At 37.0% G+C, this 15,711-nt stretch overlaps 1 protein-coding gene across 1 annotated transcript in view; it reads left to right on the top strand.

Moving 5' to 3' along the window:
- The first annotated feature begins 2,300 nt into the window (after window positions 1–2,300).
- mst1rb (macrophage stimulating 1 receptor b) overlaps window positions 2,301–15,711 on the top strand; it is a 33,296-nt gene continuing 19,885 nt past the window's right edge. The window contains exons 1-2 of the mRNA XM_066698131.1: window positions 2,301–2,571; window positions 7,407–8,727. Coding sequence (XP_066554228.1) covers window positions 7,531–8,727 — 1,197 coding nt within the window. The 5' untranslated portion in view covers window positions 2,301–2,571; window positions 7,407–7,530. The remainder of the gene's footprint in view (window positions 2,572–7,406; window positions 8,728–15,711) is intronic.

Raw genomic sequence — 15,711 nt, 5'->3', positions numbered from 1 at the left:
TGTTTCGCTGCAGAGACACAACTTCATTCTGCATAAAACCAGCCACTTTGTCATAACAGAAACCAGACAGTTACTCACTCTGGACTCAATAAAAGGTTGCAATACAATCTGCATACTCTGTATTTTCCCAACTGGACAAATGCTGTTTGGGATGGGAAGGCTGTTTTCTTTCCTGGTTTAACAATAATGGAATTTAATAGTGAAATACCTGAATGAGTCATAGCTTCACCTTCAATTCATATCCATATATAGAACATACATTTTTGTTACCTGTACTAACTAGAATCACTCCATTTATTTTGAAATTGGTTCAGTTTTCCCATAGAGTAGTATTGCTGCACTGTCAGTTTTTCTGCATAAAGACCATCATACTTGTCTTCCTTTCACCTGTAGAGTGAAGAGTGTCAGGTTCAGTAATTCCCAGTATTGTGAATGTGCTGTGACAACCTCCTTGAAACACCTCACCTACAGTAGAAACTTAAGTAATTCATGAGTTTTACTTTTTAAAATGTTCAAAGCATCCTTCCTCCTTACATGTATAGCCACATCTCCAACACAGACAAAAGGATTACATCAGTTTACTTCCATTACATTTGTACAGATCCTCGAACTAACAGTTAAGTGTGATAAACAAGATTTCGACCAGGCTTGATCTTTCACTCACCGTGTTGTGGTGAGACTGCAAATGTATATGGACCTTAATTAGTTCCTAATGGTTTTTAGATTGATTTATGTGTTGTTTTTGTGTTTCTTTACCTTCTAGTCATTTCTTTATCACATATTTTAAACTGTATGTATTTATTACTGGAACTCAGTACAAAAGGTGATTTTATATATTCATAAATTACTAATAGAAGCTACACATATACAGCCAATTGATATTTCAATTAATCAATACTAATGAGCACCAACTCAAATTATATAATGATGTGCATATTATATTAGTGTTTTGGCATCTAAATTAAGATTTTTGTCACTCTGACATTAACCAAAGTTTGCATTATCATTTTGGACAAAAAGCAAAAAAGGGTGATTGCATACAATACTTCTCTGCATTGACAGCAGCTCTTTGTGAATGAGTATTATTATTATTATTATTATTATTATTATTATTATTATTATTATTATTATTATTATGCATATTCCCCCTACCCAGCTGGGAATTGTACATGAAAGCACACCGATTGAAAAGCATTTGGGAGCCTGAATAGTTTGAGAGATAAATGTAGAACATTAATATAATACTTGAAAGGAGGAAATGACTAAAATATGACTCCCAGAAGGAAGTAAATAATACATAAATGAATACCTTTAAAAGCTTTACAGAATATTGTTACATTTCTATCATTTTGAATGACAACCATTTTTCTATTTAGGAGTAAAAACAGGGTTGGTATCAACAGCAAGACCTTAGAAAACAGTCACTATTTCCCAAGATACTGGAGTGGAGCAATTGAGAAATGTGAAATACACTACACTACTGACAATTTGCACAATGTACAAGTAGCACTGTAACACAGAGGACAGGTTAGAGAGTAACCCTTCGAAGTTTAAATCCAGGCCATTGGCAGTACTTTAATTGATTCTTAGAGATGTCAGAGAATTTATGGTCTAGGAGACTATTGTATTACTGTGTTTTCAAATCTCAGGATATGTGCTTATGATACATATGACAGATACCCTCTGTTTTTCTTATCCCTGAACAATCAAAACAAAACAAAAATATTCCAAGATACTTAACTTGATTGTATGATGACAGAACTCACATTCTGCAATTTCACTGTCTAGCCAGAGTTTGTCAGGAAGCAGTTATTGCAGGATCCTGGAATGCTGCTTTCTTCCTCATTCTGTTGGACAATGTCCAGTAACTGTTTACCTTTTTTCCTTCTATTTTTTAACCTTACCAGATTGTATTACAATAGCTAATACAAAATAAAGGAATGAAAGGGAAAGGGGGAAAATCACTCCTTCCAAATGGTTATTTACATGATTATACTGTGTACAGGCCGGATCTTTGTCCAATTTCATTTTAAAACTCTAGAGTGAGCTATGCTTTTGGAAATAAGAGGGGGGCATTTACAGTAAATAACGTGAACATAAATCATACACATAATATTGTTGTTTTGCGGTTTAGTTTAAAAGCAATGAAAAATGAAAATGATAATAACAACCAAGTATGTGTATGACTTTTACTGTATTGTTCCCTGATAGTATGTTTCAAGTTTGGCAACATAAACCTGCGCTCAGACGCAGCCCAGCCATTGCGCAATAGAGCCGGAGAGCCGCCTCGGGCAGGGAGGGGCGCGTCTGCACCAAGTGCGCAGCCCGCGGAACTGCTCTTCTCAGCCACTGAGGCAGCTTTGCGGTGTTGCTTTTAATATGACCACATTTAAGTGTAACTATATCTAAGTAAACGTCTTGATCACACGAAAGAAGAAATCAAAAGGCCTGCACTTTTTAAAAAGAATTATACTACTGGTGGTTGATAACCCCCAAACAAGTTTTGTGTGGAGAAACTCGGAAACGAATTGGATTATGCTCTGGCAGCTCTGGAGGTAGAGCTCCTCTCAGGTATGTTTTTGGTCATTTCAAAGTTTATCAGAAGTAATGCATGCTTTTCATAATGACGTGTGTTTAGTAAAGTATACGTGCCGGTATGTAGAAAATGAGTTGGAAACTATCCTGTGTAAACCCAAATGTGTGTTAACTTCAGCTCCGGATACGAGGGACAGCCAAATACGCTGGACAACAATATCCGCACACGTACGTCAGTACACATGAGCTCTTATGTGTAATAATAGTTAATTGTGTAGTGGGATTGTTTTCTTTTGAATTATATCTGCACTTCTTAATCGAATTAACACCAGCAGTGTAGTAACTTGGTTTTAATTTTGGTTCAGCTTCATGTCATAAATCACATTGTGGTTTCCATTCTTTCCCTGGTTTAAACTATTCCCGAATAGACACGTGGTTAATAAGCCTTGGTTACCGTTTATACTTGAGGTTAAAGCTTTAATCGACATGTTTACCATTTAAACGTGGAATGCCAATTGAAGAAAAGATTAGAAAAAAATAAATACAAATCTCCACTCCTCCAAACAGCTCTTGTCTAGACTTGCCAAAGTAGATCAGCCAGAACGACCCTTTCCACAGAATATACACGACCATGCTTTTTAAAGGCTAAAAGTTGAAAGCTATGTGATGTCTAAATAAATAAATGTTTCAACTGAAAGTAAACTTCCATTAGTTCCCACTGTTTTAAGTTGGACTGGCTTCCTTCTTACTGTGAAGCAGATTGTGGACAATTAACCCCTTAATACCACCTGTATTTTGCCAGTGCTATGTATGGATTCAGAATCTATAGGTAACATATAGACATATAGACAATGATTATTATTATAAATGATGGCAAAATCTGCAAACTGAATGAGTTTTTTTCCTATGCAATCTGCATTTAAAACACATGCTGTGGCAATTGTACTCATAGTAGCACCAGAAAGATTAAGTAACAGCTTGCTTGTTGAGACCTTTCTGCCCTACAACAATAACAGCCGAATTAAGGCAGAAGTTGGAGTACTGGCACACCTCACACTGGTAACACTGAGGGGAGTTAAGCTACACACAAGGGTCAGCGTTGTGTTGCAAACTTCACACCATACCACCCCCAGCAGTGCCTGGCCAATTTGACTGATGACACAGACCAGACTCCAAACCATGATTACTATGCTTTAAGGTCTAATGTATACTCAAAGCAGAGGTCTTGCATGCTGGCATCGCTGAATGAGCTCCGTCTGCAATGCAATGTATTTAAAATGTCAAAAGGTTAATCAAACAACCATTAATTGTATGTGTAAGATATATATTTAAATAACATTAACTGGCTAAATGGTATTGGAAAGTAGTAAGTAGTAATGTTTCCTGTGAAAGGAATGGAATAAAAACTGTATATTTACATGTGAATGGGAGAATCTTTCCCATGGATGTTGTGGATGTTTGCCATAACCCTACCTTTCAGGTTCGTCACAGAAGGAGTGGGAATTACTTAACAGTTAATCACTACTCTACCTAAGACTGTCAACAAGGACACAGTCATATCATTGTGATTCACATGTTCATCTCGTGTCAGGTGTAGGGCCCTCTATTAAAATGAATCCCCGGGAACAGATAGCAACTGACCCGGGTTGACAAAATGTCTCCCCTTCAATCGTAAAAAACATTTGTTTCAAACTGTACCTGTAAGACATCGGTTAATGCCTTTCATAACATAAGCCTGTCTTGTTCTCTGTGAGTTTGTCATTGTCAGTTTCAAAAATTGATCATTATGTTAGAATATTCTGCCTCCAGGTTTTGTCTATAATATTTTAACTTACCATATAATAAGGTTTCTGCCAGATAGCTAGCTGTTCTTCTGCACATTTCTGTAAAGTATTGTAACGGTCTTTATTTTTTGTGTACTTAATGCAACATGTGAATAGAGTACACCAAATATTAATGGAAAGTTGTCTTCTGACCTTGGGTTTAAAGTATTAAGAATGCGGGAAAAAAAAAAAAACATGCAGTAATTAGTTTGTCAGTGCTATCAATATGTACACTCACAGTTGTGCAGTTCCTTCATGACCTTTCAGCCTGTCTCGTTTCATATACACTGGCCCATGTTAACATGTAACAAGTCGCAAAACATTAAAGCATACTTGATTATAAATTGGTTAGTGTTTCGGAACTGTGAATTTTATTAAGCTTTTTTTTTTCTGCAATAAATCCTATTTTAAAAAAGAACAAAATCTGCATGTTATAGTTTTTCAGGTCCACTGGCCCATTAATCACCTGCAGTTTTATTGTAATCATCATTTCAATTCTAATGCACGAATCTGAGTAACCTTCAGCCTAGGTGCATCTGTTATTTTCAGAAGCACGTAGGATTGTGACAAGAATGCAAACTAGTAAGTTTCCAGTCTGTAAGGAGTCCAGCATTGTGAATGCTTCTATTAATTAATGACCCAGGACCAGTGGCTCACAACACTCCGAATGTATTGAAAATCTATAAAACAATGCCGTATTAAGACAGTAGCGAAGGTGTAGGCCTATATATGCACAAACCTATATATTCCCCTTATTTGATCAAACAAAGTCATCATGAATTTAATTTTCTTCTATGCAAAATTGAACAGTTTGAATGTTCTTTTTAGTGAATAAAATAAAATAAATATCAGTCTTGCCCCAAAACCATTTATTCCTTCAGTATCTGATTTTCCAATTAAAATTCACAATTTCATTGTGAGAGACAGAATAGTGCTGTCATGGGGGGGAAGCGACCCCTGTCATTCCAGGTGGAAATTTAAAAATAGGGGGGACATATCATCAGGACAGTTGAGATGAGACAGACAAAGACATGCTTCCCTTGCTCAGATTACCAACATTATTAAAAAGCACAGTCTTGAATGTCTTGAGCTGTGATGCAAATAAATGAGCAGCATGCATGCCAAGCTCCCAAGCTGCACTTGTACCCAGTCGATATTATGAAAAACTATCCGCACCAGCCTGCTGCTTCCAGAGCTTTCACTTGCCTGTTATTTATAGATTAGCCTTAATTAACTGAATTATATATTTGGAAGAGAATAGGGAGCTTTGTGAGGTATCCCCATGGTGCAGAAAAAGTGAGAGTGAGTAGGGATACGCTATATTAATATAAAAATCTTATGTTGCTCTTGTCTAATGCAGTCACACAGTCTTGAGAATTGTGTAAAAATGTATTTTTGTGATGGATTAGCCAATTGCTTTGACCTATTGTTGACATTAAGTTGGCACATTTGTGATGTGTTAGGATGACAGTTCTCTTAATCACAGTGAGTTTAACTAAAAAAAGACCCTTAAAGCTCTTATCTTACACAAAAGTTATACTTTTACTAGTTTTTTATTAATGAGCAACTTTTCTGTTCTTCTGTGAGAAGTTGAACTGAAACAACAACAATAGAGGAAACTGATTTAAATTTTTGTTATAAGCTTTTGGAGACCTTTCTTTCGATCCTAAATGTGGCAGGTTGTATTGCAACTAGATATACATTTTTACAATCAGAGAATCAGTCAGAGAATGTTAAAATGTGCTTACAGCTTGCTTTAAGTTTTTTTAATAACTTATTAAACAGAAGATTTTCTTTTAGATTCTGTGAAATAAAATAAAAAATACAAACAAACCGTAAACAGCAAGACGTAAGCAAAACAAAAGCGTAAAGCTTTTGTCTTCTGATGCATTCATACTAAAGATGTCAGCAAAGTATATGAATAACTGTTATTTAATTTCTTATAATGTGTTTGGGGAAAATATCCAGCTCTAGTCTTCCATTTTGCCATTTTCACGAATGTAGGTATTAAATGAACAAGATGGTTCCTGAACTATGCAACTCATATATTACAGAGGATATGCTTGGGCTATGCTATTGAATGACAGTAGCACTCTGATGCAACACAGGGCTTTCAGAGGGTTGTTCAATGGTGTCAACATATCTAGCAAGCTAAGCCTTAGGGAAATACTTCCTGTGAATTCAAATGACAAAGTTGCTATAGAAGGACTTTAAACAAGTTAAAAAAATAGCCTACAGGCATGAATATTTGACATGCGTATCCTGGACTTTTCTTCATGAATAACCTCTGGCATTATGGGACAGCTTGGTGATGCATGAAGTGCCATATTTAGTCAGTTTACATTAAATCTGACTAATTAATAAGATTATTTAAATTAATGCACATACATATATGACAGAATTTATCTTACCAAAAGCAATGGACCAATCTTCCCTATCTCCATTCCAGAGGATTAACAGGAATTGTGAATCAGTAAGAGACTGCAAAGACACATTTTTCTCACTGCACTACAAGCTACAGTGTGGGATAGAAGGCACAGTATTCCTTGGATTTTTTAAGCAATTATATAACAGCAACTGAATGGTGTTTTGCCATATTACACTGTTAGTTGTTCTTTACATTATAAAGGAAATTGTAAGATCACACAGCTTACTGACATCATCTCGGCATGTACGTATTGCATGCAGTGTTTTGCCTAAATTAACCCAGAAACTTGCTGGCAGTGATCTGTGTTTATCTCTTCAGAGTGCAAGAACATAAACATGGAACATGGAAGTCAACAGTTCACACCAGAATTCCCAGCATAACACACTACCATACTTTCTGCCCAAAAAAAGTAATAATTAAAAAAGTCAAATGATGCAGTAAATAAGTGCATTAATTTATCTGTTCACAATTAGATTCTTGCATTTAAGGACACATGCTAAGTTTGTTTCTGAGATCTGAAGCCTGAAGGGCAGGTGAAAGTTAATACATCTGGCCCATCTGGAACATTGTTTGTTTTAATGTTAATCTTCTGTTTTGTGTCTCTCCCTTTCTTTCCCAAGTGATCTCTAAATGGTGACCAAGATGACCGGGAAGAGTGGCCTTTCCAAGTTTGCAACCTGTAGGTAACAAACAAGAAGACAGTGTTTGTGAAGACTTTGTTTTCCCCACACAGTCTCAGCTGAGATGGTCCAGGGGGCCATACTTTTTGTGACTTGTATCTGGCTGCTGAGTCTGACAGCCTTCGCCCAGGATTGCATGTCAGTCCCTTCACAAAATATAGATTTCTCAGTGCCCTACACTTTTCCTTACTACCAGACTCTGAGTCCTGTACAAAACATAGTGACTAACACAACATTGGCAAGCGGTACAATATATGTGGCTTCACGGAATATTATTGAATCTGTAAATAGCAGTTTTGGTAAATTATGGGAATTACAGACTGGTCCAGTGGGTAGCCCTAAATGCCAGATCTGCAGCTTGTGTGACATTGATGGAGACTCCAAAATCGCAGAGGACACGGATAACCAGGTCCTGTTGGTGGATCCATATCTTCCATACCTATACTCTTGTGGCAGTTCTCAGTATGGTGTCTGTTACTTCCATAACATTTTAGATGATGGATCACTCCTTGATTCTACTTGCCTTTATAAAAAAGAGTCAAATACACCTTCAGAATGCCCAGACTGTGTTGCTAGCCCTCTGGGTACAAAAGCCACTATTGTGGAAGAAGGCCAGACTGTGTACTTCTTTGTGGCGGCCACTGTTGACCAGAAAGTGACACAAACATACAGCAGGAAGTCCATATCGGTGCGGCGGCCAGTGTCAACAGAGGACGGATTTTACACAGATGTGCAGGGGCTGACTGTTCTTCCGGAGTTCCTATCATCTTACCCCATCAATTACATTTACAGCTTTTACACTCAGGATTATGTCTACTTCTTGTCGGTGCAGAGAGAGAGTGTGGACGTGCCTTTGTCACCCTTTCAAACACGCCTAGGACGGCTCCCTCGCTCAGAGTGGGAGATGCGCCATTATCGCGAGGTGGTTCTAGAGTGCCGCTTCGAGCCAAAACGACGGAGGAGGGAAGTTTATAGAGATGTGGTCTACAACGCACTGCAGGCAGCCCACTTCGGGAGGGCTGGCAAAGAGCTGGCTGAGGAGCTGGGGGTGGATGACAAATCTGAAATCCTGTACGGGGTGTTCGCTGTGTCTGAGCCAGAGAAGGGGCTTCCCTCTCCGGACTCGGCTCTGTGCGCCTTCCCTATGGATAGAGTCAACAAAGCCATAGAGAATGGAGTAGATGCATGCTGCTCCTCGGGGACAGAACGCCTCTCCCGTGGACTCTGCTTTTTCATGCCTTGTGAGAACTGCCCCCATGAGGTGAGTCATTTCATTCTGACCATTTCTCAATACAAAAGGTTAAGGCTAGGCTAGCTCAAGTTCACGAAGTTAATAACGGAAGGGAGAAATATAGAGCATCAACAGTTTTTTATTTTTCTTAATGAATTGGCCTGAAGTAACAAACAAACAAAAATAAAGTTCACTCTTGTGATGGAACTTTTGAAAGTAAGATCATTATTTACGATGATGTAAGTCTTACAGCAACTGGATATACTCGATTGGTTAGGAGAGAGAGGGGAAGTTTGTGCAAGCCTTAACGGGTAAGGACAGATGGCCTGAAGGGGAGCACACTGTGGGGGTGGATTCATGGGCTGATGACTGAGAGACTTATTGAGTAATTATCCCACCCGTGACACGCATGGGGCAGGGTGTGAACTGTTTAACTTACTCAGGTTGGTCATTTGTGATTAAACTAAAATCTCACAGCCATCTCATTGATGTCATGATGATAATGTCTCATAATTGCTGGTCTCCTTTTTATGACCTATAACTGCCAAAGAACAAAGATCAAAGATATAGTTCTTTTAACTTTACCATAAGCCGGATATACATTATTCCTTTGTGAACAGAGGGAAATCAAAAACCTAAAACCCCTTCATGGCTGAAGTAGGGCTGTGCCGGTAAACGGTTTTGTTTCAGTATTTAGTATTGTTATAAGTGTGTGTTTGGGTACATAGTAACACGCATATCAAGCATTTCAAACAAACTATGCTTTTTGCGCACACCCCCACCCCCTTGTGCACCCCCTCAACAAATACGGACACACACCCCCCCCCGCCACACACGCTCCAGCTCAGGCTGTCCGGTTTCTGTCTTTATTCAAGTGACAAATCTTACGCATTGAGTTTCTGAAAACTTGAGAGCTATGTGGCTTTAGTCATTCACTTTAGTCATTTTGCACAGAATCAGCGCATAGTCTGAGCATTCAGATTCAGGTTTTATTTATGTAGCTACTGAATTGAATACTTACTGTATCTGTTATTTATGATTGTATTAATATCTCTGTTGGGGTTTCATTTATATAATTTGTATGTCAATATGCACTGAATCTGTAATTTGGAGGTACTTTAGGCTCCATTTATTGTTTTTAAAACGAATAGTGAAACACTGCAACTCTGATGCGATCATCGTTAAAGCCAGACAGTCATGTAGGTATTTTTGGCACGGAACCTCCACACACAACATAACTGAAATCACACGTTTGTAACACTTAAAAACAACAACCGCAACATTTAAACAGGTTCATTTACATATAGTTCTTTAAAATATGTATTTGAATCTAAAAAGTCTACTTCAAATGCTCCTTTTAAAGTCGGGATTTTAAGTCATAACACTTAAGAAAACAATTTAATTTGCACATTGTTCTTTTAAATCTTTATTTTCTTCTGTTTGTGTTGTATATTTATTAATATTGATTAATATTACCTTTATTTTGTATTTGTTTAGTAACTAGTTCACAGAGAATGGGATATTGAAAAAGAAACGTGTTTTTGTGTTTGTCTGCTACTTGCTGGACAGTTGTGGTGCTATTAAATGTACAGCTCTGGAAACAATTGAGACCACTCCAAGTTCAGAAATCAATGTTAAGTGATCTCTTAATTTATTCCAGAGCTGTATCTTTATTTGTGAAATAAATATAAGCTCGTCACCCATGGATTCAGAAACCAAACTTAATATTGCAGCAGTATGTCTAATTTCCATTTAAACTTGGGGTAGATCATGCAAAATCAAGCCCTTTCAACCATGTGAATTATGTTTCCGGGTTTTTTTTAAGTTTTTTTTTAGTATTAGTATGTTTTCCACTAAGCCAGTGACAGCATCTTCAATAAACACTTATCTGAATCTGTCATGAGATACTCCAATGTAAAGGGGACACATCATAGATTACACTTTTACACTGTTTGGTAGGTTTCAAATGTCCTTTTTCTGGTGGAATAGACAAGACATTTTTCCTACATGTTCTTGTCATTCAAGGAAATTCAGACAGGTGTGGCCTGAATTGGACTGAGAAGCAGTCGGATAAAACAAACCATTCTCACCTGTGAAGCAAGGTCCACTCAGTGATGATCTGCAGGATAAGCCATGAATTTCAGGAATGCAGAGGGAGTGGTTCAATCTGAGGGAAATTCAAGATACTTATGTAGAGACAAGCTCAAAATGAAACGCTTAGCTGGGTGAATATTAGTCACAGACATTTGTGAAATACAAATGAAATGGTACCTGCTGGTATATCCCTTAGCAGAGGAGATATTGATTCCTAGAAGAGGATAAAGGCACCGTGTTGTCTTAGAGTTTAGTGTCTGTTTGATGTGGACTTTTCTGTGTAGTGCCAAACATCATTCTGTGCTTTATCGAGGTTACATTTGAACAGTGATTGAACTGGTCTTTTAGAAAGCACTCAGTTTGCAAAGTGAGAGTCATTGCTAATAGAGAGATGCAATCACTACCATTCTTCCTTAAGAGGATTCATGAAAAAAAAAAAATCCATTATCCATTATTCACAATATTAATACACTACAATATTTATGTAGACACCCTTTGTTATTTTGTTGGTGTCTTGTGATATCTCTTTTATTTTATTATTTATTATATATTTCATATCAACCTTGCATGAATACACACGAGAAGACAAAAGGTTCTTGGAGATTTTGAGAGAGGATTCTTAACACCCTGTGTCACTGCATTATCTCACAGACTTCAGGGAGCGTTTAATGGTGCTATTGGATAAGAACTCTCAAAGCAGCATAGTGGAACATGGAGAAAGGGGGGTGTCTTATACTATTAACCTTAAGTGACTATTCCCAGAGGCAACTGCATGTAAGAAATGCCAAGTTCAACTGCTTGATTTTTAATGGCAGCACTTAAACTATTGAAGCTTTAAGAGGGTGGAAAAATAACTTTAAAAAGCCTCACTTAATGCATGCTGAACATTACATACAAAAAAAGGCAAAATGGGAAGCATGATTTGGAAACGCGCCAAACCTTTTGTATGACCTGGTGTCTGACCTTGTTTTCACAGATGGAACGGAAAAGGACATTGGCATTTGTTATGTTTGACAAATGAGCAAAGATCGCCTTGAAAGCATGTCATGTTTAAACATAATTCTGTTGGAAAGTGAAATGTTTTAAAATTGCTCTGTAGGTAATCAGCTTATCTGTGATGCTGTTATTACTTGAATGATATGTCGTTCTTTTTCTTTTTTCTGATAGCCTTTTATTTTCTGAAAATACACTGTGCCTTAGTACTTCAAGGTGTTCTGGAAGTGCACTGGGCTTTACTACTTCAAGGTGCCACAATTCCAGAAACAAACCGTAGTTGAAATTGGAAGTCAAATGTTAACTAGTGTATGTTGCCGGTGGGAACTAAACACATTGTTTCATAGGTGGTTGTAATAAAAATAGAAATACCCATTGGAATTATGGCAGTTATTGTCAGCCAGGAAGTTATTACTTATTATGAAGTGGAACAGGTGTGGTGGATATGACTTAAATGTAGGTTTTCTTGTTTGTTGACACAGCATAGGCTCATGTTTACTGTCTGGTGTCTGAGAAACACCATGGAAACTAAAAGCCGTTCCATATTTTTCTTGTGACATTTAAAGAATACTTGGGTTATTATAGATATTTCCAACTGTGTATTTTCCTGTATTTATTTCATGTTGAACTACTCTGAAAGTAGTAATCATCTAAAGTGATGATTAATAGAAAATGAACTATGGCACAGGACTAGGCTGCAGGGAGCTCAGATTTGTATGTTTCAGACTGTAGTTGTGAGACTATACCTTAAACAATCGGGATTGAGGAACTTAATCTTTGCTGATCACAGCAATGCTACAAAAGTGCAGAAACTGAATCATGAATGGTATTAAAATGCATTTACTTTTCTATATTGTATTTATTGTTCCCCTCTCAAACTCTCTATCATTAATGTAGTACAGTACAACACAAAATTGAGTGAGTATCAAGTGGTTTTAGAGTATAATCATGTTTAACATACTGTAATATTTTATTTACTGATTTTTTTTTTATACCATTTAAGTGGAAATAGAGCTGTGTAATTTAAATGGAAGTGACTGTAATAACCTACATATTCACCATGACAGAAAGCAGAAATTATTCTGTATTCTGAATGCTAAACTTGGTGTTATAAAGGACTAAAATGGAAACCAGTTATAAAATGCCATGTAAATGTATGATAACGTATGATATACATGCATGCATGTATAGAGACTGACACATCTAATTCCAGTAGATTCTGGATAAAAACCTGAGAATGTGTCCTGGCTTTGCTACAAACCAGGAAATAAGGCAAGCTGGAGCAGGCTCACTGACAGACCATTTCTCACAACTGCAGTTTTTTGGGAGGGTACAGATTTAGTGAGGCGTCAGTGTTGATTAAATTAATCTCTAAGAAATGAGCAGCTGATGTGAACGTTTCAGATTCATGATGCCTGGAATGGGGAATTCCTGAAGTAGTTGTTTGAGGGGAAAAAAAGGCTTTTGTAAGTGGTGCTGATGAGTGTCTAATGACACTGCAGGAATCCTACTGTACCACAGGAACACATGGTGCTCACACAGCCTTTTTACAACTGCACAAAACGTGAAGCATCTGTTCTGTGTTGCTCAGTGTTTCAGCTATTGAAAGCAAAACAAAACAAAAACACCTGGAACACTGTGTTCGTGGAAGCACTCGGAAAACCTAATTTTGCTGCTCTGTGTGACCACCTGACTCGGCTCTGGTCCAGGCAGTTACTGCTCTTGGTGAAGAGGATGCAGAGCAGCTGGAACTGAAGAGTCCCGGGCCTTGGAACATACTTCAGGGTACAACACAGCTGTGATAAAGGGCTTTCCTGTGCTCCCAAGCCCATTTCCTGTAGGGAATTTTGGCTGTTGCATCTTTTCTCCCAGCTTGCTTGCTGGAGAACACACCTCTTTAGCTGTCAGCTCTTCAGAAGTGCGTAATCTGTGCCCTATATACGAGTCTGTTCAAGTATCTCATCCTGAATTTTTCTAGTGGCTTAACTGGTTGGTACCATGCGATCTTTCCTTCCTGCAGCAACTCCACCCCCTCCTACTGATACAGCAGTTTGCTCCAAAGAGATACTTCAGAGGAAACACCGCCTGCTCACCTGAGGCAGCTATCGTTGTATTGTTTGCTGAAACCTTTTGTGTCACTAGGAGACCAGGATCTCTCCCTCTGATTGTTGCACAATTCTGAAAATGTTGGGTTGAAAATCAATAGAAAAAGTATACATAGTGCACTTTGTATTTACAACATTTCAGGAGCAATTGATGTCTGACAATGTCTATCATTGACTGGAGAATTAGCTATTGAGGGTTTGGTCATCAACTTTGACCTTTTAACTTTTGGTGAGGTTAAAGTACATTTATTTTACTGTTATTTTAGTAATAACTAGTTAGTTTAAAGACTTCCTGCACCTAAAATAACTGTTTAATAACACATAATTTTTTGTGGTGGTAAAAAGAGTGTCTTGGAAACCTATGGTGATATTATTACACCCTGAACCAAAGATTACAGGAAACCTTGAGGAAACAATATATTTGTTTGTTTAATAGCACCAAAAACATGTAAAGCTAAGTGAACATCACATTGTTGGGTTTATTTTATTTAAAAATTGTAATATATATATATATAATATGTATATGTGTATATATATATATGTATATGTGTATATACATATGTATATGTATATGTGTATATACATATGTATATGTATATGTATATACATATGTATATGTATATGTATATACATATGTATATGTATGTGTATATATATATATATATATATATATATATATATATATGTATATATGTATATGTATATACATACATATATATACATACATATATACATATATATATATATATAATGTATATGTTACAAAAACAGTAATTTGTCCAGCTGGTGTGTTTGTGGTATGTAGCTATATATCTGCATTGACACACAGCCCTTAACTGTGAAAACCTTTGAGTCACCCAAGACATGAACAGTAATAGCAAGACATTTGAGTGACAAGATGTCCTACTATGTGGAATTAAGGACAGTGTGCAGAAATGAACCAAATCCCCAGCTGCCAACTCTTTAGGTGGGAAGATCTTCTTTAGTCATGAGAACGTGGGCTGGAGGTAGACCAGTTGCTAGGGAAACAAATAATAACAGAGAAGGTTTCTGTTCCTCAATAAAAGAATCCAGTGCACCTAAAAAAAACAAAATAAAAAACAGTCATGTGTGGTTGCCAAGATACCTAAATACCTGCTGTTTGTTTCCCGTTCTGTTACTCAATTCTTAAATTGAGATTACACACTTGAAAATAGTTTTAGTAATAATTGTACACAGTGTTCTAGTGAATTTCTTCATGTGGTTTGAAATGTATCCTGAAACGTGACTTAAAGTTGGTGTTCATATTTAAGTTGGGCAACTGTTTTAGTCACTGTGACTTAACAGGCACACCAGCTCCCTTAGGCCTCATGAATTCTGATTGTATAGTGACTGACATCTCTCATGAGTGTTCATTGTACACTCATTATCTCCCATACATTTCCTAAAACATCTAATTAAGCCATTTCAGTCTCTGAAGTTTTCTTACAAACTAGTTTAACTCAAATGGATTGATACCAATGTGTGCACGTATGCACTAAATTGTTTACATTGCATTGTTATTGTTCTAAATAGTTTAGCCTCTGTAATGACAGGTTTAATGTTGATATAGTGTAGCCTTCTATGGTTACGTACCATATACACCTGTTTTGCATATACACCTGCTTCATTTTACATAACAGCAATCAATAGTTTTAATTTTCATTGTGCCACAAAAATACAAGGAACTACAAGGAAATGGTGAAATACAAAAAAGGTAGCAATACAAGGTCCATCAGTACATTTTGGAAATAGATATCTTAAGAAAAAGCTCTTATAACCAATTAAACATTAGGTTTCTAAG

Source organism: Amia ocellicauda, chromosome 3, assembly GCF_036373705.1.
Source record: "Amia ocellicauda isolate fAmiCal2 chromosome 3, fAmiCal2.hap1, whole genome shotgun sequence".
Taxonomy (NCBI): domain Eukaryota; kingdom Metazoa; phylum Chordata; class Actinopteri; order Amiiformes; family Amiidae; genus Amia; species Amia ocellicauda.
This window is presented reverse-complemented; position numbering and strand designations above follow the sequence as displayed.